Below are 27,739 nucleotides of genomic sequence, written 5' to 3'. Positions count from 1 at the left end.
GGCAAAAATAACAACAGTGTATCAAGAGGTTTACCTGGGACGCACCAGGAGGAAGCCTGGAGTGTGCTGCTGAGTGCTCACGCCACAGGTGTGGTGTGTGTTACTGCCTGAACATCCGCTCTGATCAGTTAGTACACACTGTAACCCAGAACAACAGCTAGAAACACAGCAGAGAGCAAAAAACAACATAGCATGGAGATAAAGTTGAGTGAAAAAAAGGCTCAACTAACCCGAAAGAAGAAAAAAGAACAAAGAGCAGATGGGACCATAACAAAAACAGCTCGACAAAAGGTTTCAACCTCACTGTACAAATCATTCCATTAAATGTGAGTGGTCTAAGTCTCCCAGTTAAAAGGCAGAGACAGAATGGACAAAAAAAAAAAAAAAACAAAAAACAGGACCCAGTAACATGCTACCTATAAAAAAATCACAATAAAAGCATACAAATAGGTTAAAAGTAAAGGTGGGAAAAAGAGGTACCATGTTAACACTTCAAAAGAAACCTGTATTAATAATAGCAGATTTTAGAGCAAAAAATACTAGTAGACATCAAGAGAGCCATTTCATGAAGATAAAGGGATCAATTCATCAAGAGGACACAACGACATGTCTATGCACCGCAATGCGGGGTAAACAGCACACGTGGGCGTTAACTGTGAGAAAACATTTAAACCGTTCACACACACACACACACACACACACACACACACACACACACTGTATGTCAACAGACACAGTGAAGAAGATCAATAAGCATCACCTGGGGTCACAGAGGCTACACTGTGAGCCTCCTGCCATAAAAGGACAACATCTCATCCTGAACCGAGTAATAAAACCCACACTGTGCTGCTCTGGAGAGTCCTAACCAGAGCTAACTGGGAAGCTGAAAAAAGAAGGCAAAACTACAAATACGAACAAGTAAACAGGAAGGGTTCAGAGCAAAACTAGCGCATTGCACAAAGGGGATGATGTCCTTTTCTGATGACAAAGGGCGTTATTTCGAGTCGTTTTTGTTCCCTGTTGGCTCAGTGAATACTTCCTACTTTGTGTTGCCTCATGTTTGGCTGCTATTGTTACAGAGAAATATTGGACTGCCTTCCTCTTTGCTTTTGCCTTTTACTAGATTAAGTAGGTTTGGTTTTATTTTCGTAGGGTTTTTCTTCATTGGTTGCACTTAAAACGTTTGTGGGTGTGTGTGACTTGTATTCACTCAGCAACAAGGAACATAAATGGCTGCGAACTAACTGCAGACCTCTCGAGTGGCCCTGCACTCACGGGAACGAGCTCCCTGACAGGGTGAGCACTCCTCAAAATGCAAGTCAACGGATCCAATGAAAATGCTGCTTGCATTTTCTGGAGCACTTCCATGATGGACGGGAGGCACACAACCAGCGAAGACAGTCTTAAAGACCAAGAGGAGAAGGGGGCTCCCAGGGTTCGGGGCGCTAATGCAAGCAGATACACAGGCACCAGTGTGGCCTAGGGCAGAGGTGGGCAATTTAGGAGATGAGAAGCCCCACATCAGGCTCCTCCACTTCCCCTGCTGTGTCCCCTCTCTCGCTGGCTGTTTCTCTCTCTGTCAAATAAATAAATAAAATCTTAAAAAAAAAAATGAGATGAGAAGCAAATCCTTCCTAGCCCCCCAGGAAAGCAGCTCCAGACAGATTCAGGCCTCAATGTGAAAGTAAAACTGTAAGGTGAATGCAAGACATGTAAGGGAATATCTTTCGATCTAGGCCAAGGAAGAATTAAAAAAAAAAGATTTTATTTATTTATCTGACAGACAGAGAGAGCACAAGCAGGGGGAGCAGCAGGCAGAGGCAGGGGGAGAGGGAGAAGCAGGCTTCCTGCTGAGCAGGGAGCTCGACGTGGGGTTTGATCCCAGGACCCTGGGATCATGACCTGAGCCAAAGCAGACGCTTCACCGACTGAGCCACCCAGGTGCCCCAAGGAAAAACTTTTTGAAGAAAACATTAAAAGCATAAACCACGAGGACAAAAGACTGATAAATGTGGTTCCATCAAATTCAAGGACAAAGGGACCAGTTAGCAGTCAGGTGACAGAAGACAGGATACTCATAACATCTACAAAGAGCAATGAGGAATTGATATTAAGAACATACAAGGAACTCCTGCAAACTAACACAGAAAGTTAACCAGTAACTCCAGTGGGAAAATGAGTAAAAAAAATATAAGCAACAAATATAAAACTCAAATGGCAAACAAGCTCATGAAGAGAGAACAAGAATCAGTGGCAAAGAAGAAATGAAAATGAATGCGCCAGCGAGACACTCCCTCCCCGCCCTGCAAAGCCCAGTGCTGGGATCCTCTGGCAGCCATGAGCATAGACCCCAGGACCTCCACCCAGACCCCTGGTGGTGGAGGTGCAGGTGCAGCAGGGCCGTCCCACGGCTGGAAGAGCGGCACCCCCTGAAGAAGGCATCTAGGGACCACACCACGAAAGCACATGTGAACGGCAAGACCCATGCCAGGGGCACATGGGGGGAGCGGTGTGGGGACAACCAAAGGGGAGGGCAGCAGTGAAGAGCATGTACCTCGAAGGACACAAACATAAACTAAATCCTTTTGCTGTGTCAGTGATCTAAGTAAATAGAATGGCAATCGTCCCGCCAAACCAAAGACAGGTGTTCAGAAGTGGTGACAAGTAAACCCAACAGCTACATGTTATTTATAAGAGACGCACTCAAAGTATAAGGAAAGGACTGTGGTTTGGGGAAAGATGTTAAGAGGCCAATACCAACCAAAGAGAAAGAGCAGTACTATGTGAATATCAAACAAGCCGACTTCAAGACAAAAATGCGAGGATAAACAGGACAACCACACGGTGACAAAAGCAGCAATTCCCAAGGAAAACGTAACAGCCTAAATTCCTGCGGAACCAGCCCACAGCTTCAACACAGAAGAAGGAGAAACAGACAATCCTACCAATTCAGGAGGAGACTCTACTTCTTCAGAAGTGCTACATCAGGCAGACAAAAAATCAGCAAGAAACTCGACTGATACAACAGATTTGATCTAACGAACATACAGAAAGCCTCAGACCTAACGAACAGTGATAAGAAATTATTTTTTAGTCATAAAATCATTTACAAAATTCAGGATTTAAGCCACAAAGCAAATCTCAAAAACAATAACAACAATAACAACAAACACCCCCATGCTTTCTGATCAAAATGAAATTAAGTTGGCAATGAAGAACAAGACAGAAAACAACCTGTAGCTTTGGAAATTAAGACATTTCTAAGTTACAAATAAGTCAAAGAAGAAACCATAATTAAAATCAGAAAATATGTGGGTGCCTGCGTGGCTCAGTCACTTAAGCGTCAGACTCTTTGTTTCGGCTCGGGTCATGACCTCAGGGTTGTGAGATCGAGCCCTATGTTGGGCTCTCTGCTCAGTGGGGCCTTTGCTTCTCCCGCTCCTCAGCCCCTCCCCTACATGTGTGCACCTGCTCTCTCCCCCCTTTCTCTGCCCCTCCCTCACACTCACGCTCTCTCTCTCAAATAAATAAAATCTTAATGTTAGCAATCTGAATCTACTTTGAAAATTACATAGAGCAAGTATTTTAGGGATCTAAGACATATAGAATTAAATACCAATTGCAGGAATGTCCTGGGGCTGTTGTCACAAAGTGCCACAAACTGGCAGCTTCACACAACAGAAGCTCCCGCTCTCCCGCTCTGGGGAGGCCAGAAGTCCAAGCTCCAGCTGTGGGCGGGGCTCGCTCCTTCCGGAGGCTCTGGGGGACACCATCCCAGGCCTTTCTCCAGTGGCTGGTGCAGCCTCGATCCCGGGCGTCCCTGGGCTTGTGGACACATCGCTCTGTTGCCGCCTTGGTTGTCATGGGCCTTCTTGTCTCTGTTCTTACCAGGACACCAGTCCCACCTGGTGAAGGCCCACCCCACTCCAGTGTGACCTCATCACAACCTAACTGATCGTATCTGCAAGGGCCCTATTTCCAAATAAGTTCCTGTCCTGAGTGCCTGGGGGTTAGGACTTCAACATATCTTTTCTGGGGGGGACACAGTTCAACCTACAACACTGACATCAATAGACTCACAGCAAATACACTTGGTAAAATGGTACATCCATTCAAAATAAAAAGCGTAACAATAGGAGGGGGACTTCCTGTGCCTGACAGGGTCACAGCAGTACAAGCACAGCAGGCCTGCAGCCTGAGCACCGGGACAAGGCCAGGCGCTGGTGCTAGATCAGCAAGAGCCCAGCAAACATCGGAGAAACAAGACTGATACGTAAGAATCAATGTGTATGTAACAGGAGCGGTCAGAAGGCGGACTTTATTTTTTTTATTTTTATTTTTTTAAAGATTTATTCATCTATTATTTTTAGAGAAAGAGAGCAGGAAAGAGAGGCAGAGGGGGAGAGAAAGAGAGAGACAGAGAGAAACTCAAGCAGACTCCATGCTGAGCGTAGAGCCTGACGCAGGGCTTGATCTCATGACCCTGAGATCACGACCTGAGCTGAAATCAAGAGGCAGACGCTTAACCGACTGTGCCACCTAGGCGCCCCAGGAGACAGGACTTTAAAAAGAGATATAAAGTAGATAAAGCACCTGGAAATAACCCTTAAAAAATATGCAAGTCCTCTGTGAGAGACGTGTTAACACACACCATCTTAACACGGCAGAAGACAATATAACAAAGATGCCCATTTCCCCCAAACTGTTCCACAAACTCAGCACAGTTCTAATCCAAAACCAAACAGGACCTCTTGTGAAAATCCTGACCCCTCATCCCCACCGAATACCCAAGGCACCCGAAGAGGACACTCCCACCCCCGTGTAGCACAGCACAGGGCAGAGAAGGGTAGCCGGCTTCTCCAGTGGGCGCCCAGAGTGGGGGCGACAGACACATCGTCAACAGAACCCTAAAAAGAATCCAGCCTCTCCACCTTATTACAGAGATGAGTCAGCGACCAATAGGGTAAAGAATTCAAATCATCACGATCCAATAAAACAGAGACTCAATGTGATGAGCTGGAGGCTGTCCAAGCTGATGGACTGGGGAGCGCAGGGAGGGCCTCCTGGCAGCAGCATAGCGTGGGCCCCACAGGGAGCCGGAGGCAGAGCCCACACACCTATTTGCTTTCTCCTGGGTGCTCACCCCTGGAGCTCCCCAACCTCACCAGGGGAAGCGCCACTTTCTTGGGGCAATGCCCAAAAGTCCCTGGAGTCTCCTCTGGCCTGCCTGGCCACCACCTCTTTGGCCTCTGACCTCTGGTGTGTATTCAATGTAGGGGCCCAAGGCAGTCCACCCCAAAATGTGCCACCACGGCAAACCGATTATTTTGCATAGAAGCCACTTGGGAGGGGCGCCTGGGTGGCACAGCGGTTAAGCGCCTGCCTTCGGCTCAAGGCGTGATCCCGGCGTTATGGGATCGAGCCCCACGTCAGGCTCTTCAGCTATGAGCCTGCTTCTTCCTCTCCCGCTCCCCCTGCTTGTGTTCCCTCTCTCGCTGGCTGTCTCTATCTCTGTCGAATAAATAAATAAAATCTTTAAAAAAAAAAAAAAAAAAAAAAGAAGCCACTTGGGAAACCACTGGGGCAAAGTCATCAGACCGCACTCAGTCCCCTGAAAGCTAAAGTAACCCTTCCACATGGAAAACACCCTCCCTGTACGAAGAAGTAAAAAGAGCCTTCTCACCAGCGGTAGGTGCTTGCTCGCAGAGAAAGCTGGAGAAACAGACGTGTTAACATTACCTCAGTCCAGACCCTGCTTGGAATTAGCTCCCAAAGGTCTGTTTCCTTTCTCCTGTCAATTCCTCACAAATTTATTGTCTTTTTGTCTAAAAAATATAAAAACTACCTGCCTTGGCCACTTCTTGGAGTCTGTTTCATTACTGGACCTCTGTGCATGAAATAAAACTGGTTTTTTTCCTGCTGTTAATCTGTCTTATGTCAGTTTAATTCCAAACCCAGCTGGAAGAATCTTGGGAGGAGGGAAGGAAATTTCTGCCTCTCCAGCACCAGTAACCACACTGATCTGACCTCTGTAACGTTCCCCATCTTCCCCATCCCATTTAGAAGCGCCACAGCCAGCTGTCCAGCCCCCCACAGCACCCCAAATCTGCCAGCATGCCTGCCCAACTGCGCCACACAGAACAGCATTTCCAGCTCCCACCGATGGCCAACAACTATCCGTTTCCATCCTGGGCCCCTCGGACGTCCCTTTCACGGGAGCAAAATGGACCCTCAGCACAGACCAGGTTTGATCACCTTGTGGTTTCCACTGCCCCTGAGGGAAATCCAGCCCGGCCCCACTCACCCCATCCCTACCACCCTGCCCATGCCTGGCCATTGAGGCCAATTATAGTGTCCCTCCATCCTCCCTGTTGTCTTGTCACCTCCTATCCCAGGGCATGCCGTCCTAGCACCTTCCTGACCAGCCATTCCTGCTGGACTTGGCTCCCCGAGTGCTGGGTCCCGGAGCCATGCCTGCCAGGTGTGGGCACTGGGGTGTGCAGCACCTGGGGTACAGGGTACTTTTCGGGGTCTGCCTCTGGTGGGTCCTAACAGCACATTCATGCTTCCAACAGTGGACAGAACCAAACGATCTCACGGTCACGAGGCAGAAAACCCCCAGCCCCAGGTGCTTCCTAACAGCCTGTCTGGGAAAGGTGAGTACAGAGGCTGCCCAGCAGGGGGGGCAGATCCCGGCCCTCCATGTCATCACCAACAGAGGCTCTTGCCAAATGGCAGTGAGTCTGGGGGACAAGGGTGGGAGCTGGTCCAGGCATCTGTTCGCGTGAGGTTCAGGACCAACCCAGCACACCCAGGCCGCTTGCCCACCCGCCTCACCTGCCGCTCTCTTCCTTCAGAGCCCCAAAAGTGGCCTGCCGGCTAGCCCTCCCTGAAGGCTCCTGCGCCTTCTCGCTGGCATCCAGCTCGGGCTCCAGGGAGGAGCTGGTGCTGCCCTCACGGCTGACGCTGCTGCCCCTCCCAGGGCTGTTCTCCGCCGAGGCGCGGGGTGACTCCGTGTTCTGCTTGAGGGTCTGCAGCTTGGCCAGGGGGATGATGTCGCAGTCCTGGGGCCGGTGCCACACGGTGCGCTGGGTGCTGGCGTTGTAGTAGTAGAAGCGGGACGTGTTGGGGTCAAACAGCTCCCACCACTGGTTCTCGCTGGTGCGCTTGATGCGGACGCCGGCAGGAGGGTCCCACACACACTCGCCCGTGACCAGGTTGGCATACATGCGCTCTCGGGTGCGCGGCTCGATGATCTCCACCCACTCCAGCCTGAGAAAGAGCAAGAGGAGCGTTAGCAGGGTCAGGGCGCTGGCCTCGGGGAACAAGGGGCTCCTGCAGCCTGGCCCAGGACAAGGAGGCTGGTGGGGAGCAGCAGCTGCCTCCAACCCCAGGCCCACTGCTCACCTGAGAGAACAGGTTCTGCCCATCACGTGGGGTGCCCTGCATCCCCCAGCCGCTGTGCAGGCCACCTGCTTGCGGAGTGGGATGTTTGTAGATCCTCCCACCCAAAGCAAGCCCTTACCCACATCTGCCAGCTCCAAAGGCAAGAAATCCTGTCACTTCTACAATAAAACCAAGCCCAACTGAAGTCCCATCCCTGGTCTTCTCCATGCTCATTACTGCCCAGGAGCTCTCTGGGGAGACTTGGGCCAAGCACCTCTCCACTGGCCTCTACAGCTCCCTGTCCTCAGAGGAACCTGGACACAGCCTGGCTGCATGCGGCCTGCAGGATGCCCTGGCTGCTCTCGGTCTACCTGGCCACCATGAACCACCACTGCCCGTCCATCTGCAGCAGGAGTGGATGCCACCATCTTTACACTGGGCCCAGCTGAGAAGCGGCTTCTAGCCCAGCTGGGATGTGACTTGGTGCTCTGGAGCCATTTCCTCCCTGGGGCTCCCAGAGTGTCCCCCACCTCAAGGACACAGTTTCCATCACACTTAAGTTTGTTTTGTTTTAAAGATTTTATTCATTTATTTTAGAGAGAGATACAGAGAGAGAGCATGAGTCGGGGGAGGGGCAGAGGGAGAGGAAGAATACCAAGCAGGCTCCCTGCTGAGCATGGAACCCAGCGTGGGCTCCATCTCACGACCCTGAGACCACGACCCAACACCCAACCAACCAAGTAACCCAGGCACCCCCATCCTGCTAAGTTTCTTAATGAAAACTGAAGCTCTTCAGAACAAGGCAATTTTAATGTCGACATGTCTGATATCAGGGTGTGTCTGGCTGACATCTGGCATATTCTTATTCTTCTTCCAAGTTTCCACACAAATAGCAACGCTTTAAAATACCCCAGACTGCTATGCAGTGTAGGGGCTCCGTGTGTGTCGGTCCTTCTGCCGTTCCAGAACCTCTCGATGGGCACGTTCCTCGGCACCGTAGCCCCGCCCTCTGAGACCAGACCAGCTCAAGGCCAGACGCCCCAGTCCCATCACTCACTGTCCACCCCCAGCATCTCGGAGGCTCCGGGGCCTCCTTCAGGGTCAGGAAATGCTTCCGGAAGCCCATGGGGAGGGTCCCTGTCTGTGCCAGCGCCTGGGCACCCAGCACAGTGAGGCCAGGTAGAAGGACACAAAGTGGAGCCTGTCTGCGGGGAAAGCTACTCTGCAGATGAGAACTGTGGGGGCAGAGAGCTGGAGAAGTGGTGGCACGTGGAGCCACAGAGAGTGCAGGGAACGGGGGTGGGGGGCGGGCAGAGAGAGAAGGGAGCAGAGCAGGACCAGATGCAGGACCAGCCCATGGGGCTCCACAGACTCTGAGAAGGGCCTGACGGTGCAGGCAAAGTCTTGAGCAGCAGGGTTTGTGAGAGAAAGGGTGGGGAGGAGTGGGCAGACATCCATCCTGACCGGACCTCGCCTGAGAAGCCAAGGGGAGCCAGGAGCAGGCAGGGAAGGTGGTGAGGCCACAGCGTGGGCCGTTCTGTTTGACACAAGGATAAAGAGCAGCCACCTGGATGCTTGCAGAGCCATCCTGTGGGTGCCAGGCGGTGGGGAGAGTCAGGGGGTTGGGAGGAAGCCAGGTGTCCTAGGACCTCGAGCAGAGCGGCACACAAGCAAGAGGGGCTCCTACCCTAGGTTGCTGCTCCAGGGAAGGAGGAAGCCAGCAGACGGCAGGGTGAGTCCCATCCCATACCCCCCAGGACACAGGGCAACTCTCTTCCCCTCCACTGCGGCCCTCAGACCACACACCGACCTCTCCCAGGGAGGCCAGCAGGGCCTCTGCGACTGCCCTTTCCAGTCTTTAATGGACCTGGGTCACTGGATACTGCGGATCACTCCCTTTCACCTTCAAATTTTAATCTTTGTTTTGAAATGGTCTGAGGTCGTTGAGGCTGCTCTAACGGAACACGGCAGACTGGGCAGTTTACAAACAACAGACGTTTCTCGTTTGCAGTCTGGAAGCTGGATGTGGGAGTTCAAGGTGCCGGCATGCCGGGTTCTGGTGAGAACACTTCCGACTGCAGGCGACGCTCGTCACCGTGCCCTCAGACGGCAAAGAGGGGCAGCGCGCTCTCTCAGGGCATGAATCCCATCATGGGGCTGCCACCCTCAAGACCTAGTCCCCCCAAAGGCCCCGCCTCCAAATACCATCAACATGCATAACACGGGGGACACAGTCCATAACAGAGACAACTTCAGATCCAGAAAAAATTGAAGCCATGGCCTTCTGGACTCCCTATGTTACTGCCCCACAGAACACGCACGGGGATTCGGTCAGGAAGCTGTGCTCGAGCAGGCAGGAGCGTGTGGGCACGGCCACGGCAGCACCCCCACTATCCGCCGCTGCCTCTCTCCTTGTGGTGAGGACCGGCCTCTTGAGAGATGTTTCATGCACCATCCGACGTCTCGCCGGGCTCAGACACGGACGGCCCACCACTCCTGCGCTCCCTCGCCGGAGCCCTGTCCTGCGTGCTCATCCCGTCAGCAGTGGCCGCTGCGGTGGTGGCAGGAGGGCGATACAGTTTCTCCTTCCCACTTTCTCTGTTTTCCAAGTTTTTACAATGTGTTTGCACTCCATGGTGTCTTTTGGTTTTTTGGTAGAAAGTCTTGATTTTAATGTAGTTGGGTTCATACATCTTTTCTCCTGATTTCTCCTCTTTGTACCTTGTTTAAGAAATCTTCCCTACTTCTAGGTCAGAACTATTCTCTTTGAAATTGACTTGTCACAGTTTTATAGCTTTGCCTCCTATTGAAGTTGTTTCTGTATCTGGCCTTTTGTTGACTGTGTGAAATTCCATTTTCCCCACGTGGATACCCGGGCCTCTCAGGACAGTCCACACACAGCACCCTTCCCTCCACGACAGACCTGTGCCTGAGCGTGCCGCCAGCTCTGTGGGTCAGTCTGAACCTGACCAGCACCGTCGTCCTCACCGCCACAGCTGCGTACAACCTGCATTTCCGAGGTCCCCGCTCGGCTTCCTCCTTGGCGTGTCTTGGCTGTTCTCGGCTCTTGCCTTTCCCCACAAACTCTGCTGGTCTGCTGGTCTACCCCAGGGGACCCACACACACGCTCCACCCAAACCACGGAGTGCCCACTCATCTAGATCTTCTTTAAAGGGTGGTACATCTTTTCTCAGATTTATTCCCAGGCTTCATACACACACACTATTGTAAATGGTATATTTATACCTTTCAAAAATAAAACCATGATTTATGACGTATACAGAAAAATGTACAGAATACAGAAATAAGTTTAACGAGCAATTATGATCTAACACTGGTGTAGCCATCGCTCACCAAGAGATAAAACTAGGCAGTGTCGGAGACACACCCACAGCACTGTCTCGGGCTTTAAAACTGCTTCCTTGCCTTTATAGTCTTACCATCTTTGAAGATAACCCTAAACAAATTAATTTAGGTGCGTCTTATCTTTTAATCCTATATTCACCTAATAAAACTAATTTTTTTGTGCGTTTTGTTTCTTTCACTTGCAGCCAAAACTCACTGATGCTGTCTGCCCAAGCTCCCAGCCCACAGTGCTGCAGGGTAAACCTGCAACACGGTGCTCTGTTTTGTTTCTAGTTAGTTTGTTTATGTACGTGTGTATGTATGCATGTAATCTCTACACCCAACAGGGGCTCAAACTCATGACCCCAAGATCCAGACTTTCATGCCCAGCGACAGAGCCAGCTGGGCACCTCGGTCACGTGTGTGATCAATTCTGCTGAGGGACATTTGGGTTGTTTGCCATCGGGACTACTTCTCACAACCCCGCTGTGCACACCCTTACCCACGAGCCCTGGCAGGGGCTGCGGAAGTCTGCAGAGGGGGAGCACTGCGTCCCAGAAGTACATACCAACTGTCCAGAGGACCCCGACTTGCTCTCCCCCAAGCTGTGCACAGTAATGCTGCTGACTCCTCATTCTGGCCTGTCTGGTAGCATTCAACTTTTGCATTGTTAACTTCAGAAATAACTTTTTGATTGTTGCTGGTAGATAGAAATAGTTTATTTTGTATATTACTTTTTAAGATTTAAAAAAATTATTTATTGGAGAGAGAAAGACACACACAGAGAGAGGGAGCTCACGAGCAGGGGAAGGGCAGAGGGAGAGGGAGAAGCAGACTCTCCACTGAGCAGGGAGCCCGATGCGAGACTACTCGATCCCAGGACCCTGAGATCACGACCTGAGCTGAACGCAGACGCCTCACTGACTGAGCCCCCCCAAGGCGTCCCATATATTACTTTTATAAGTACTCTTGCTGAATTTTCTTATTAATTCTAACAACTTAGTATGAATTCACCTGTGAATAAACAAGGAAAAGACCTCTCATCGTTTGTGTATGATATAACATAACTGTCTGTAGAAAACACAACGATTTGGCCAATTAACACAGATAACCACCTTTTCTGTGTCCGGCAGTTTTGCCAGATATACATCCAGGTGTGGGCTCACTGTCCATCACTGAAATGCAGGGTCTGGGGGACTCCTGGGTCTGAGGGTAGGCATCTTTAAACAATTCTGGAAAATTTTCCATTTCCATCTTTTCAACACCCTCCCAAGCCCCCTGCCTCCTTCTGGAACCCACACAAGATCTGCCACACACGTCATGGAGCCTGTAATGTCCCCGCTCTGTCTTGCCTGCCGCACACCTGATCACTTCTTCATTTCCTCTTTCCACTTCGTTAATTCTCTCTTCAGCTCTGTTGAACCTGCTGGTTCTTTCCCCAATTCCCACGGTCCTTCTTCAGGGCCTCCTGTTCTCTGCTCACATGTGTAACCTTCTCACAGTTCTTTTTTTTCTTTTTTTAAGATTTTATTTTTTTAAACAATTCATACTTTCTTTTTCTAAGATTTTATTTATTTGTCAGAGAGAGCGCACAAGCAGGGGCAGCAGCAGGCTGAGGGAGAAGCAGGCTGGGAGCCCAATGTGGGACTCGATCCCAGGACCCTGGGATCATGACCTGAGCCAAAGGCAGACACTTAACTGACTGAGCCACCCAGGCGCCCCAAGATTTTATTTTATTTTTTAAGTAATCTCTACACCCAACATAGGGCTTGAACTCACAACCCCGAGATCAAAGCCGCACTCCTACCGACGTCACCGGCCAGGTGCCCTGTCTCGCAGCTCTTTAACACAGATATTCTGTGTCTGATAATTCCAGTGTTGGCATCTTTATGGGCCTCTCTCTGGCGGGTCTCACTCCTGATGCCCTGTTTCCCTATGTGTTTATTCTCTGGGTCCAGCTCATCTGAGGTCCCTCTCTGTGCCTGTGACAGGACTGCTAAGCATTATTGGAAGAAACCCAGCAATGGGGAGGGTGGGCACCACGGTGTGAAGCTCTACAGGGTCCACCCCAGCCCTCACCGTGCTGTCCATGGCACACGGCAAAACGCTCAGAATGCTTTCAGGCCTCACCTCACCCTCTTTCCTCCTCTCCGTAGACATCCCATAAATGGCCTCACAGGGAACCCTGAGGGTGGAGCTCCCCCTCACTTGCGGCTTCCCCTTGAGACCCTCCATGAGCACACGATTCGCCCCTCACCCAATTCCACTCCTGTCACGTTCCCACCCTTTCACACCACAGGAGACTGGCCGGTGCCCCTGCCACAGGCCCGCAGAACTCCAAACCCCTTCCGGGAGTCACTGCTTCTCTGATTGTCACTGCCCTGAGCCTGAGCCCCTGACCATGATGTCCTGAGCACCTGGCGCAGGGACAGGCTGCACATCAGGTGGGTCCTCTCTCTCTGGAAGCCATGCCCTTCCCACCGCCCTCCACCTGCATTCCCACCTCCCTCCACCTGCAGCCAAACTGGGCCACTCTTGGGGGAGGCTATGGGGACTCACCACCCACCACGGGCCAGTCATCCTGCGGGAGGAAGAACACAGTGTCCTGGGGACAAGACAGCATGAGGAAACCAGGCAGGAGAGAACGTGCCAGAAGTGTAAGGACAGGAAGCAGGCCTGACAGCAGTGTGGTCCAGGGTGCAGCCATCCCTGGGGCCCCTTAGGTCACATGTGGCTTCTGACCACAAGCCACTGTGCAAGGCCGGTGCCTGCAAAAGGTGGGGTAAGGGTCCCCTCTTCATCTGCAGGGCTACCCCTCCCAGGACCATCCTCCATGACCACTGCTTTGCTGCTCACATGTCTGGTTCCCAACTGGCCCACAGCACGAAGCGGAACCACACCAACCCTGCTTCCCTACCCAGATGCAAATGCACGGGGGGGCCCTCTTTTCTGCCCTAAGGTATGTCTTGACCTAGCGCTGAACCCCTCACCTCTGCCCCCACTCCTTACACCTACTTGGATCACCCAGTTGGCTGCCAGCTGGCCATTCCCCTCCCTGAGGACAGAGCAAGTTCTAAACCTGTGAATTGGGTCATTCTACCTGTGCAGCTCTCGCCAGCTTGAGTCGTCCCAGGAATGGCGTGCACTCTCAGCAGACTCACAGCTCCCCCTCTCAGCTTCCTGATCTGGCTGGGCTCTCCTCACAGGACAGCCAGCTACTTGCACCTCCACCCACAGAGCCCCTTACACAGGGACCTCCTCTCTCCCACCTGGCAAATACCAGGATGCCAATGGATGGCACCCCATACTCAGAGGCCATCACTGATGTGCATGGGCCACAGAATATGAAACGGACCTGTGGAAGCTTCCAAGACAGGCTGGCTGACCAAGGGCTCTCTCTGCCCGAGGCAAGGAGGCAAGTGAAGGGCGGGGGGGCGGAGCCCCAAGAAGCTGCCTGGAGGCGGAGGCCTGGGGGCCAGGGCAGGAGCTGTTGTTGTTGCTCGAGTGAGGAGAGAAGGCACAAGAACGGCTCTGGACAGGGCTGCTTGGGCAGGGCTGACATGATCTCACTCAAGCTGATCTATAGGGAACAAAGATGGAGACTTCCGGAAGGCCAGGCAGGAGTCTGCCCCAAGGTCAAGCTGGGCGTTTCCTGGGGGCTGACACACAGCAAGACGAGAGGGAAGGGGGGCCCGAGAAGCCGGGAGAGGAGCCGGCCCACAGGGGACAGGGCACAGACCCCCCAGGCCGGTGAGACACTGCTGGAGGTGGGAATGGAAGTCGGCCATGTGCTCAGTGCTGGCACTCTCTGCGTGCGGATGACGTGTGGCACCCTTGCCCCCACAGGCAGCTGACACACGGTGGGGGCATCTGCAAGGCCGAGTGTGGTCCCTGCATCCCACCTCCTCACACAGCTGTGCTGCTTTTCCATCCTGGCTCACGGTGTTGGATTTGACCAGAACAAAGTCCAGACACTCCCAAAGGAAGGACTGTTCTGGCACGGAAGCTGAGAAAGCACTGAACTGAACATTCTAAGCCCTAAAGAAGCACTTTCAGGCGAATTTAATAGCTATAATTCTTTCTAAACAAAGAAGAGCATCTGTTCCCTTTTTGGCGCACTCCTGTGTGTGCGTGGGTAGAATCCCTGCTTTTTCAGAAGAAAGTTCTGGTCACCCCTGGGGTACAGCATTGAACCAAGGCCCTTGGGGAGCCAGGGCGCAGAGAATGCACACAGGACGTGGATCCCTGCACAGGGCAAGGAGGAGACACAGCAGAGCTGGGGCTGGGCCTGTGGTCACCTCCCCAACCTAGACCCTCTCCAGGCAGGTTGGGGAGAGGAAACTTTGTGAGGACTGCAGAAAATGCACCTCACCACTGGGGTTACTGCTGTCCATGCACAGCACTGGGACAGAGGGGCTGCACAGTGCAAGGACGCTCCATCACCAGGCACATGATGAGAGACTGCTCCAACTGCCCCTGTGGGGCTTTGCTGCCAGGAGGGGCAGGGACGCTGCAGGTGACAGACTGGCAGCAGTATCTGAGGTGAATTAGTGAAAAGGGGCTGCTTGGTGGCAGAGGCAGAGGGCATGAGATCTGGACTAGGACAACGGTGCAGATACCTGAGGGCGGCGGGCTGGCCTGCAGCCCCCTTGGTGTGCTGGGTGTTGTCTGCACCAAAGCCAACGTGAAGGACCCCTCCAGCCCTCCCCAGTTCTTGGAGAGGTTCACTTGCAGACAATATGTTCAAATAAATATTTCCTGAAAGAACTTAATGATTGTCAAATATGTGCCAGCAATTTACCAGGTGAAAGGGACACAAGAGTGACCAGGCACATTCTCTGCCTTCCAGACTCTTAGAACAAGAGTGCCAGATGCATTCACTGGGGAAAAGACAGTCTTTCCAGCAAACAACGCCAGGACAGCTGCACGTCCATATGCAAAAGAAGGAAGCTGGACCCCTACCTCACGCCATATATGAGAGTTAACTCAATACGGATCAAAGGCCTAAATGTAAGAGCTAAAGCTATAAAACTGAGAAGAAAACATAGGGGTACATCTTCATGACCCTGGATTTGGCCATGGCTTCTTAGACTTGACCCTAAAAATATGAGCAACAAAAGGAAAACAGATAAATTGGACTTGATTGAAATTTAAAACTTTTGGTGCTCCTGGGTAGCTCAGTCAGTTGAGTGTCTGCCTTGGCTCAGGGTCATGATCCTGGGATCGATCCCGGGATTGAATCTCTCACTGGGCTCCCTGCTCAGCGGGAAGTCTGCCTCTCCTTCCCCCTCTACCTCTGTGCTCTCTTTCTCTCAAATAAATAAAATCTTAAAAAAAATTATAAACTTTTGTGCTACAAATAATACCATCAAGAAAGTGAAAAGACAACACAGAATGGGAGAATACATTTGCAAATCATGGATCTGAGCAGGGACTTGTACCTATAATATATAAAGAACTCTTACAAGACAAATAACCAATTAAAAAATGGGCAAAAAATCTGAATAGGCATTTCTCCAAAGAAGAGAACAAAGAGCCAACACACACAAAAAGGTGCTTAACATTATTAGTCATCAGGGAAATGCAAATCAAACCGTGATGAGACTCCACTTCACACCAACTAGGATGGCTATGCTAGTTTTTAAAACCATAACAAGCATCGGAGAGGATATGGAGAAACTGCAACCTTTATATTCTGCTGGTGGGAATGCACTCTAGGAAAGAGTCTGGCAGCTCTTCAGAAGTTCCCAGCATTTCTCTGACCCAAGAGAAACAGAGACATGTCCACACAGAGACCTGTGCACAATGTTCACAGCAGTCTGAGTCACAACAAAGAGTGGAAAGAGCCCAAATGTCCGTCACCCGATAAATGGATAAACATGCAGTATGTGGAAAAAGCCCCGAAACGTGCTACACGCGGATGAACCTTAAAAACATTACCTGAGGAAAAGAAGCCAGTCATAAAAGACCACCTGTTGTGTGATTCTATTTATGTCAAGTGTCCAGAACAGAAAAATCCAGAGAGAGATGGTAGATTAGTGGTTGCCAGGCTGGGGCAGGGGGTGGGGGCAGCTGCTGCTGAAATGGGTTCCTTTATGGAGGGGGGGAACAATGTTCCAGATGCAGACAGAGCTGATAGTTGTACAACCTTGTGAATGTACTAAGAACACTGACTGTACACTGTTTAAGGGTAAATTTTACGTGAATTATATCTCATTTAGAAAAAGGATTGCCGCTTCCGGGGAGCCCAGCAGGTCAGCGTAGGGGCTGCAAAGTGGGGTGCTCCCCAGGGAAGGCAGAGGGGAGACAGCAGGGGTGTGTGAGGAGCTGGGACTTCCTGCAGGGTGGCTGGTGTCAAGGACAGAGCACATCCTCTAGAGTTGGTGCCACCTGGACAAGCACAGAGGCAGGAACGACCTCAGGCTCCAACGTGAGTTGGCCATGGCCTGAGCAGGTACCAGGGCTGCACAACTGCTCAGCCCCTGGTTGTCCCCACTGGCACCTTGCATGCCGGGGTCCCTGGGGCCCCCCTCCAGGCCCCTGGCCCTCCTCGGCATCAGCCCCCACCACAGCGCACACCTGCCCGCCTCAGTGACCCGCTGCCCCTGCTCTGTGCTGCCTTCTTGCCGTGAAGCCTGCAGTTGCAGGGACCTCACGCAATGTCCACCCTTCTGGATTGTTGGCATCTAGCAGAGACCTCACCTGTCCTCAGACTTCGCGTTAACACTCTGTCCTAAACTCCCATCACCCCATCATCTGACTGGCCGCTGCGTTCCCTGAACAATATCCTTTTGTGCCGCTGCTGTCTTGTCATTCTGCTTCCTACAGCTAGCCGGTGTGGCCACGAAGACTCCAACTCCCAGAGCCCAGCAGGCACCAAACCCATTCTCACTGCTAATGAGTTCATCCATGTAGGCAGCAGTCTAAGAGCAAAGCCATGGGACGGGCTGGGGAAGCCACAGAGTCCCCCAGAAGGAAGTGGCTGAGCCTGCTGTGCCCTCCTGTCCTCTCACTGCCCCATGAGCATCTGCACTCTGCTGGCAGGAGGGCCAGAGGGTGCTGAGCCGCCCCCGGCCCATAAACCCTGCCTGAAGGGAAAACCCCTTTGCTCTCCTTGACCAGGGGCTCCGCTCCGTGTTGTGCCCCAGCTCCTGAACTGGGGCCGGGGCTCGGTCACCCCTCACAGAGGGAACGAGGTGCGTGTGTGGAACTCAGGAGCCATGAGCACCACCTGGGAAGGGGAAGGCAGCAAGCACGCCGCCCTGCCCACATCCAGGAGCTGCTCTGCACACAGCGAGCACTTCTATGTTTCAGGAAACACGAACCTCACACCTACCCAGGCACAAGAGAGGGAACAGCGCAGGCTCCACAACGCACGGGGCTCGTCTGCTCTGCTGGCAGTGCCCTAGGGGCTGGGCAGACACCACTGGACCCGCCATGACGTCCAATCATACTTCCGGACCTGCAGGTTCAGCCTGAGTCTGCTTGGCCACCTGCGTCCCTCACACGGCCTTTCCCTCTAGGCCGTGGTCCAAGGGATCCCCCGGTAAACCGTCTCGTCAAAACCCAGAGCGCCAGGACACCTGCTCCTGTGCGTTCTGAGCCTGCTCAGGGGCATCGGCACTGGCAGCTCCTCTCACACCGTGCCGGAGCCACCAGAAGGTGAGGCTCCAGGTGGACACAACACCGTGGGGAGACTGGTGCGTAAGCCTGGGGTGCTCAGTAGCCATGAGCATGGCAGCCGCAGTCCTTCCCTCAGAGCAACAGCAGAGCCCGACACCTCTCACTCCTTGGTGACGATCGGATCCCCAAAGGGAACAGAGAAGAGACTGGACGGATGAGACTCAACCACGACACCACTTCCCGCACCTGGCAGGACCGGCACTCTGAGCACCGAGGACTTTGGGAGCGTTAGGACCTTGGGAAGGGGTGGGAGAAAACGGGGACAAGGGACACAGAAGCAAGACAGCTGCAAGAACACGGCCCTGGGAACACATCTGGCAGAGCACTCGATCTTCACAGGTGAACGACGGGCCTCCGCCAGGAGCTGCACACAGAGAAAAGCAGTGAGACAGACTATGCTGGAGTTTAAAATGTCTGCTCATCAAAAACCAACCAAATAGGGGGCACCTGGGTGGCTCAGTCAGTTAAGCGTCTGCCTTTGGCTGAGGTCATGATCCCAGGGTCCTGGGATCCAGCCCCACGTCAGGCTCCCTGCTCTGCGGGGAGACCGCTTTTCCCTCTGCCGCTCCCCCTGCTTGTGCGCGTGCTCTCTCCCTCAAACAAACAAACAAACAAACAAAAAAAAACTATATGAAAAAATGTGAGCACGAACTGAGAGAAAATCTTCCACATGTGTAACCCAAACATGACGGCAACTCAGAATGCAAAGGGAAGTCTACAAATCAGAAAGGTTGGGACCTATGATTCGGGGGCGCCTGGGTGACTCAGTTGGTTAAGTGTCTGCCTTCGGCTCAGGTCATGATCTCAGGGTCCTGGGATCGAGACCCACATTGGGCTCCCTGCTCGGCAAGGAGTTTGCTTCTCCCTCTGCCTCTGCCGTTGCCCCTGCTCATGCTCTCTCCCTCTCAAACAAATAAAATCCAAAAAAAAAAAAAAAGACAAATTATTCACAGAAGAAAGGGATGAGAGATTATTCCCAGAGGAAGAAAAGTGAGGAGACAAAAACACACAGACCCCGAGTCTCCCTGGGTGTCAGGTACAGATGCTGAAGCCACAGACCAGCCACCAGCCAACACGAACACTCTGGGGGAGCAGGCTCGTGGTGCTGGGGCTCGTGGCGCCGGGAGGCATAGAGGACCTGGCATCTCCCCCGCCAGAGAGCAGTGTGGCAGCTGTCATGGCCTTCAGGGCCCTGTGCGTAAGAAGGCAACCCGGGCCCCGGTGGCACGGGCGGCAGAGCTGGCTGCCGTGTGTTCTGCCAGGTGCTGACTGTGCCCCAGGAGGTACGCGAACCGCAGGAAGTCAGCTGTGAGGAGAGCAGGCCAGAAAGCAACAGAGCCGTGCAGCCTCAGTTAAGTCAGAACGTGGCCAGGCCAGGACATGCAGAACGTGTGCTGAGGTCAGCAGGGTCAACAGAAGGGCAGAAGCAGACGCAGTGACTTAAGAAGCCCAGGACAGACACTGCAGGCTAGGGTAAAGGTGCTAGACAACTGCATGGCATCTGGAGCACGAAGAAGGCAGATCTACACTCACCCTACAGAAGAATGAGCTCCTCTACGCACAAGAGCCAAAGTGTACTGGCACCGTGAGAAAACTCTGTCTTTCCCCGCAGCCACAAGGCATGCAACGAGTTTCCAATGGCAACTAAAAATCCAGATGCACCAAAAGATTGATAAAGTGTAAAGTAAAAAAGATTTTGTTTTTTGGGACACATTTGGTGAAAATATTAAATATTTGCAATATAAATTAAAGATAAGGAGCTCATATCCTTCAGATACAAATTTGAGCAAAAAGCCCCCATAAAAGTACTACAGAAAAATGGGAAAAAGATGTCCCACGAATCCTGGCATCAAACATAAAACCCAAGCTGCACTGAGACCCGTGGCCCGCGCCCCAAGCGCCGTCCAAGGGAGGCCGTGGGCAGCTGGGCGCAGCACACAGAGCTCCATGGAGGGCGTGTGGTGGCTGACACCTACAACCCTGTGGTCCCTCGCCTGGACTGACCTGAAGACATACGTCCGACAACACAAAATCACAAAGCACAGGCTTTCTGCTGCAGCCCCCCTCGTAACTGCATGATACTGGAAACTACCACCACGTCCACCACGAGACTGGCTGAGTACCGTGGTGTCCATGCTGCCGAGGAGGGTGGTCTGTACGAGCTGAGGGGACCCTCACAAACACACACAGGAGAGAAGCCAGAAAAGCTACCTGCAAGAGGGTGTGGGACACAGAGATCTGAATGTACCTCATGTTTTGTCTTTTGGAAGCATGTTAATGGTCTACATGTTTAAAAAAACAAGTGAAGTCAGTAAGGAAAGGGAGAATGAATGAAACAGATGACCTACTGTATTTCAACGAGCAGCGTAACCCGACAAAGTGGAGAAGGAGCCACGCCAAGTGAGGGCGGGACTAGACTCTGGACTCCCGTTCCTGAGCAGCGTTCACACGACGGGGTGGGGTCCAAAGAAATCCTGAACTTTTTTAAAGCATTATATACGCATTTTTGAAGTGGAAAGGTTGACGCAACTCTGAAACAATATTTGGACATGTTATCAGATGAGCAAATGAGTAAATGTGCGGATGCTCTTGGGAGCAGGGTCTCCCTGATCAAAGAGGGTACGGCTGTGGAGCAGAAGGAAGCGCAGGCCCTCCGGGAGCGGGCTGGAGTTGGAGACAGTGGTGTGAACTCAGCATGTGTAATGGGTCACGTGCATACTCGTGCACCCACTTTCTAGTGTGCTTACACACAATGCCAGAGTCGAGAGCATGCCGAGCCCCCGACAGGCCCTCCAACGCCTGTCTTCCCCGGGGGGTGGGGAACCAGGGCTGCTCAGAGAAACAGCTGGCTCCAAGGGGCGCCGCAGCCCAGGAAATGCCTGGAGCCAGAAGGAAGGAGCGTCCGAGAGTCATGGGTACACAGGGGAAGGAAGCTGGCCGGCCCCACCTGGGACGACACGAGCACCCAAGCAGTGAAGTGCAGGAATTAACTACAAACCATGTAAAGCAGAAAGGAATTTATGAGTGCGCACTGAGAAGGAACGAACGCAAGTACGAGCAGGGGGAAGAGGGCTCTCGTTCCCGCAGAGCGCTGTGTGCCGGCTGGCAGGCCTGGAAAGGGTGTTGTCACTGGGAAGTCGGTGCTTCACACGCATCCCAGGAAAGGCCAGATTGTATAAAACAAGCGTAACGCCCAAGCCCGTGAGGAGCCGGTAGGTGGACGCGCTCCTGCAGAGGGGTGACGCTGAGAAGCTAAGACACCGCTGTGCAGCATTCTGCTAAGAAATCGTCAAATCCAAACCAAGTTCTCCATTTAAAAATGGCCACTATTAGGGCGCCTGGGTGGCTCAGTGGGTGGAGTATCTGCCTTCAGCTCAGGTCACGATCTCCAAGGCCTTGGGATCGAGTCCCGTGTCGGGCTCCCTGCTCGGCGGGGAGCCTGCTTCTCCCCCTGCCTCTGCTGCTCCCCCTGCTTGTGCTCACACACTCTGTGTGTCAAATAAATAAAATCTTTAAAAAATAATAAATAATAATAAATAAAAATAAAAATAAAGGGCCACCACTGCCTTAAAGAGTATCAGTGCTGCAAAAGGCAGAGAAAGGGTGGCTGTGGCGAGGAGCCGTGCAGCAGTGGTGGACACGTGCAGGATGGCTGGCAGACGCCGCGAAGGCTCACAGGAACCAGCGGCCAAAGCGGGACCCTGAGGCAGAGGAGACGGGAGACTTGCCCCCGCCCAGATTTACTCACAGAGACGTCTCTCCTGGGCAAGCCCCAGGAGACTCGGAGAAACAGCCCTGTGTGAAGGGAAGGAGGGTACACACAGAGGCCACGAGGGTGAGTCAGGGCAAGAGGACGCAAGTGTTCAGGGCGCCGTTTCTGCTCTTGCCAGTTTTCTGTAAATATGGGATTATTTCCAAATAAAGCTAAAAATACGAAAAATAAAAATGATGAACTATGGCAACCTGCCTTGCTGTGGACTGATGCCAAGAGGCGACATGTGGAGTTGGGTCCAGCCATGGGCCCGCAGGGCACCCGAGTCCACCTGCATGAGAAGCCTCTCCCTCTGTGGTGTGTCTGTGGCAGGAAGCGGGGGCCACACCTGGGGATGGGGCTTGCACGGGAGGACGTCAAATTCATAAGCAAGCACAGATCACGTCTGAAAGCCGCTAGTCCTGCTGGGTGCATGTGGGACAGCGACTCCCCCCCACCCCACAGCCGACAAAGAAGCTGCCATTCCTTCTCGGAAAGGAAGGAAGCCAGTCCTCGGCTTCTCCTTACCTCGTGCTTGATCCTGGAATCCGGGGCTCTTGCACACCAGCGTCATGGCTCTCACATTCATAATCCCTTGTCTGGGACATTGCAGTCTTTTCCTGAGGACCCAGGTGGACAGAAGTCAGTGGGTCCTTGGGCCTCCCCGTCCAGTGTCAGTCAGGAAGACACCACCCTGTGAGAGAGCAGACATCTCTAAGCATATACATTCGGAAAACATCTTAGTACGGCCCCATGCACTGGTGAGAACAAGGAACGTCCAGGCTCGAGCGCAGTTTCTGTGCTCCCTGTGCCCGGCCCCTGAGCCCTGGCCCATGGACAGCATGCACGCCTCTCACCAGCTAGCCCTGGGCGAGCGGCCCGCCACCTCTCACACACCGTGTCCTCAGCTCTCTAACCAGGCGCTGCTGCGGCAACGGCAAAAGCACACGGTGGGGCCCAGACACGGACACGTTCACAGATAACCGACACATGCATAGGCTCACCTGATCTTGGACAAAAAGTGGACTTTTTTTTTTTGAAGATTTATTTATTCGACAGAGATAGAGACAGCCAGCGAGAGAGGGAACACAGCAGGGGGAGCGGGAGAGGAAGAAGCAGGCTCCCAGCAGAGGAGCCCGATGCGGGACTCGATCCCAGGACTCCGGGATCACACCCTGAGCCGAAGGCAGACGCCTAACGACTGAGCCCCCCAGGCGCCCCGAGAGTGGACTTTTCAAACATGGTGTCGTGCTGACTAGAAGTACTCATGGGAAAAAATGGCCCCGGACCCCTGCCTCGGCCAGCCCACAGAACTTTGCTCCAGATGAAGACCTAGACGAGTGTCTGAAGAGTAAAACAATTGGGCTCTTAGGAAAAATGCATAAGAAAATGTTTGCAGTTTTACAGGGGTTCAGGTGTCTTAATCAGACATAAAAAAAACACTGACCACAAAGAAAAATTAATAAGCTGATCATAATAAAATTAAGAGCCCCTGAGTAAAAAGGCAAGTCCAGGATGGGAAATACCTGTTAGAGAACAAGCACAAGACCGTACACATGCTGACAAAGGTGACATGGGACTATGCCCAGGACACATACGAAATTCCTGGAAAAAGGCAGAGAATCCAGTAGAAAAATGGAGAAGAGACTTGCACACACACTTTACAAAAACACAGTATCTGGGTGGCTAATAAACACATGGAAACATGCTCAACCTCTTTAGTCATCGGGGAAATTTGGAGCACGATGGCTAATCATATTTTAATGACACCGACCGAAACGGCTAAAATGGGAAAGAAAACCCACCACGTGCTGGCAAGGGCGTGGAGGCTCATCAGGGCTTAGGAGACGGGTTAGCCCGCGGAGGACCACAGTCAGCCCCCACAGAGGGCTTCCCCGGACAGCGATTCAGACTGGCAGAGACCTGCACACAGTGCTCCCAGCAGCCCCCACGGGAAACTGTCCAATGTTCATCCCAGCAGAACGGACCCTCCAAGCTCACGCAGGGGTCTCTCACTGGAGGGTGACAGTCAGCGGCCAAACGCCATGGGACACACAGAAAGTCCGCAATCCAGCAGAGTCAGCCTCTGCTGTCAGAAATCAGAAGCCCCTGGCCAGGTACCTAGGGGAGGGGCCTAAGGGACACTGCCGTTCGGGTCCAGCTTGGCGCCACTTATGCTGGTGGTGGTTTATGGGCTCAGGAGCTTCACGCCCAGGCTCTCACAGTTTTGTGGGTTTTTTTTTTTTAAGTTTTATTTATTTGTCAGAGAGAGAGCACAAGCAGGGGGAGCGGCAGAGGGAGAAGCAGACTCCCCGCTGAGCAGGGAGCCCGACACGGGACTAGATCCCAGGACCCTGGGATCATGACCTGAGCCGAAGGCAGACGCTTCACCAACTGAGCCACCCAGGCGCCCCTCTCACACTTTTCTGTCCATGTGTCACTTCAAGGAGAAGCCTGCAGAAATGAAGAGCAAGAGAGTCACTGGGGACATTGTCCCCATCCCAGCTAATAGGACAGGACCCTCCCCAGCAGAGGCTGATCCACAGATCCCAACTATGTTAGTCAAGCGGAAATAAAACAGATTCAAAGCACCAGGTGGGGCACGGCTGGCCAGGGGCCCAAGGGGGGAGACTGCAGGACAATCACACACTTTCTCCAAGGCCCAGAGAGATAGTGACACCACGTCAACCTGACCATGGTTGGCTCATGAGCTGGAGATCACCCGCCTGGGGGAGATGCTCCCAGCCTTCTTTCTGCCACTTGAATATCCATACAACTTCTATTTAAATACTTAAAACTACTGGGAATGCCATTAAAAAAAAAAAAAAAAGAAAGAAAGAAACTCAAGTATTTCTAAGTTCTTGTCTCTCTGAGTGAAAACAGGTGACCTTCTTATATGGCTTCAACATTTAAGAAAAATACCGAGCAGTGTTAGTAACATTTTGAAAAACTAAAAACTATCTACTGTAACCTGAAAGCAAGTCAAATCAACCACCCCCACCTGTGTACCCTTCAGTCCTTGTCCCACCCTTCAAGGCTGGTCCAGAGCAGAAGGCACGCGGCTGGCAAAGATGACTTCTGGCCATCTGACTGGTCCTCCTTGCTCCTGAGTTGACACTTGCATCACTCCCTCCAGAAAGCCTTCTCCAGTCTGGGACACATAGCATGTCTCTGACTCCAAATGCCCTGGGTCTGAAATTAGACAGTGTATGTCCTTCCAACTTTGCTCTTCATTTCTGAAATTGCTTTAATTATTCTAGCTCCTTTGCATTTCCTTATGAATTTCTTCTTGTGCCATCTTTGTCTGGTTTTGCTACCAGGATAATACTAGCATAACAAAATGAATCCTCTCAATTTTCTGGGAGTTTGTGTAGACTTGCTGCTATCTGTTCCTCAAACGTTTGGCAGAATACTACTTGAGGGCCATCTGGACACGTAGTTTTCTTTGTGGGAAGGTTTTTAATTACAATTTTAATTTGTTTGGTAGATACAGAGTTAACCAGGTCTTTTTTTTTTTTAAGATTTTATTTATTTATTTGACAGAGATAGAGACAGCCAGCTAGAGAGGGAACACAAGCAGGGGGAGTGGGAGAGGAAGAAACAGGCTCCCAGCGGAAGAGCCTGATGTGGGGCTCGATCCCATAACACCGGGATCACACCCTGAGCCGAAGGCAGACGCTTAACGACTGAGCCACCCATGCACCCCTAGATTTGGGATTGTTAACATGGTTAGGTTGAAATCTACCATTTTGCTACTTTTTAAAGTTTGTCTCATCTGTTCTTTGTTCCCCCTTTCCTCTTTTTTGCCTTCTTTTGGATTAAATATTTTATGTAATTCAATTTTAAAATCTTGACTGTTAATTTATCAGGTGTATGTAATTTGTTGTTTTGCTACTATGGTAGATGCTTTTGGGTTTATAGTGTCCATATTTAATTTATCATAATCTACCTCCAAGGGAAATCACACCACTTCAAGTACACGAGTTTGCCATGTCTCCTGTCCTGGACCTCGTGCCATTCTTGTCATACATTTTACTCTATATGTGTTATAACCACCATCCCACTCTTACTACTTTTATTTAAATATCTTTTAAAAAGATAATAAGACAGTATATATGTATCTATATTTAGCCACATGGCTGCCATTTCTTCATTCTTTTGGGTAGATCTAGATTTCCACATGGGTTCGTTTCTCTGCATCTAAAGCCTTTACTGCAGTTCCTGTAACACTGCTTGCAGTGAAGGTCTGCTGGTGATGAATTCTTTCAGGTTTTGCACATCTGAAATAGCTTCATTTCACCTTAACAATGTATTTACACTGGCACAGAGTTCCAGGATGGCTGCTCCTGGTCTCCTCACCCATACTTAACAAAGAGAAATCTGCTATCATCTGCATTGTTGCTCCTCTGTATATAATAGGTCTTGTTTCCCGGCTGCTTTTAGGACTTTTCTCTTCATCACTGGTTTTGAGCAATTTGATTATGATGTACCTTGTGTAACTGTATTTGTGTTTCTTGTGTTTAGGGTTTGTTAAGATTGTTTAGGTTTATAGTTTTCACCAAACTGGGAAGCATTTCAGCCATTATTTATTCAGATAGTTTTTCTGCACCCTTTTCCTTCCCACTAGGAACTACTATTACACAAGTATTAGTCTCTGCCAAGTGTCCCACAGCTCAGTCCTGCTCCTCTATTAGTTAAGAGTACTTTTCTTCTCCTTGTTTTAGTTTGGTTAGTTCTTACTGCTTTGTCTTCAAGTTCACTGAGCTTTTCTTTGGCAGTGTCTAATCTGCTATTAATCCCATCCAGTATGTTCTGCATTCAGACATTTTAGTTTCTTTTTATTTTTTTAAAAGATTTTATTTATTTGTCAGGGAGAGAGACAGAGAGAGAGCACAAGCAAGGGGAGTGGCAGGCAGAGGGAGAAGCAGGCTCCCTGGTGAGCAAGAAGCCAGATGCGGGACTTGATCCCAGGACCCTGGGATCATGACCTGAGCCGAAGGCAGGCGCTTAACAACTGAGCCCCCCAGGTGTCGACACCCTCAGACATTTTAGCTTCAACTTTGTAAGTTTAATTTGGATCTTTCTGCAGTTCACTGCCTTTACCATGTCTCTACTCAATGTGTCCAGTGTTCCCTTTAGCTTTTTGAACACATGGAATATAGTTATAATAACCTTTGAATTTCTATAAATATTCTGGAGCTTTGTTCTGGGGTACAGTTACTTGGAAACTGTGTGAAGGCTTCGGTTCTTCCTTCTAGCATTGGTTAGGGGCACCAGAGCAGTATTTATTCTACAGCTAATTACTCTCCACTAAGTAGTCTACCCAGTACCCTGTGAATTATGAAGGTTCAGTCAGCCTCATGACACGGCACCTTTCAAAGTGTTCTGAGCACCATCTCTCTAATTCTTCTGTGATATTCTCCCTGTCTCTGATAGGTTCTTCACACCCACATGCTGACTGGCACTCTGTAGGAAACTAATGGTACTGTCCCACAAACCCCTGCTTGCAGCATTCTATTCTGCTGTTCTCCCCTGCAAACCCCATTGCCGTGGCCACCCCAGACTCTAAGCTCC

The 27,739-nt window shown here is 51.5% G+C and overlaps 1 protein-coding gene across 2 annotated transcripts in view; it reads right to left on the bottom strand.

Moving 5' to 3' along the window:
- ARHGAP39 (Rho GTPase activating protein 39) overlaps positions 1-27,739 on the bottom strand; it is a 102,367-nt gene that overhangs the window by 31,940 nt on the left and 42,688 nt on the right. For both annotated transcript variants that reach the window (XM_045777314.2, XM_045777315.2), the window contains exons 2-3: positions 22,694-22,859; positions 6,838-7,272 (exon numbers count right to left, since the gene is read on the bottom strand). In XM_045777314.2, the coding sequence (XP_045633270.1) occupies positions 6,838-7,272; positions 22,694-22,773 (515 nt within the window). In that variant the 5' untranslated portion in view covers positions 22,774-22,859. The remainder of the gene's footprint in view (positions 1-6,837; positions 7,273-22,693; positions 22,860-27,739) is intronic.

Source organism: Ursus americanus, chromosome 9, assembly GCF_024610735.1.
Source record: "Ursus americanus isolate L20-20 chromosome 9, mUrsAme1.1.p, whole genome shotgun sequence".
In the NCBI taxonomy this organism is placed as follows: domain Eukaryota; kingdom Metazoa; phylum Chordata; class Mammalia; order Carnivora; family Ursidae; genus Ursus; species Ursus americanus.
The sequence above is the reverse complement of the archived record's forward strand: the minus strand, read 5'-3'. Positions and strand labels throughout refer to the sequence as shown.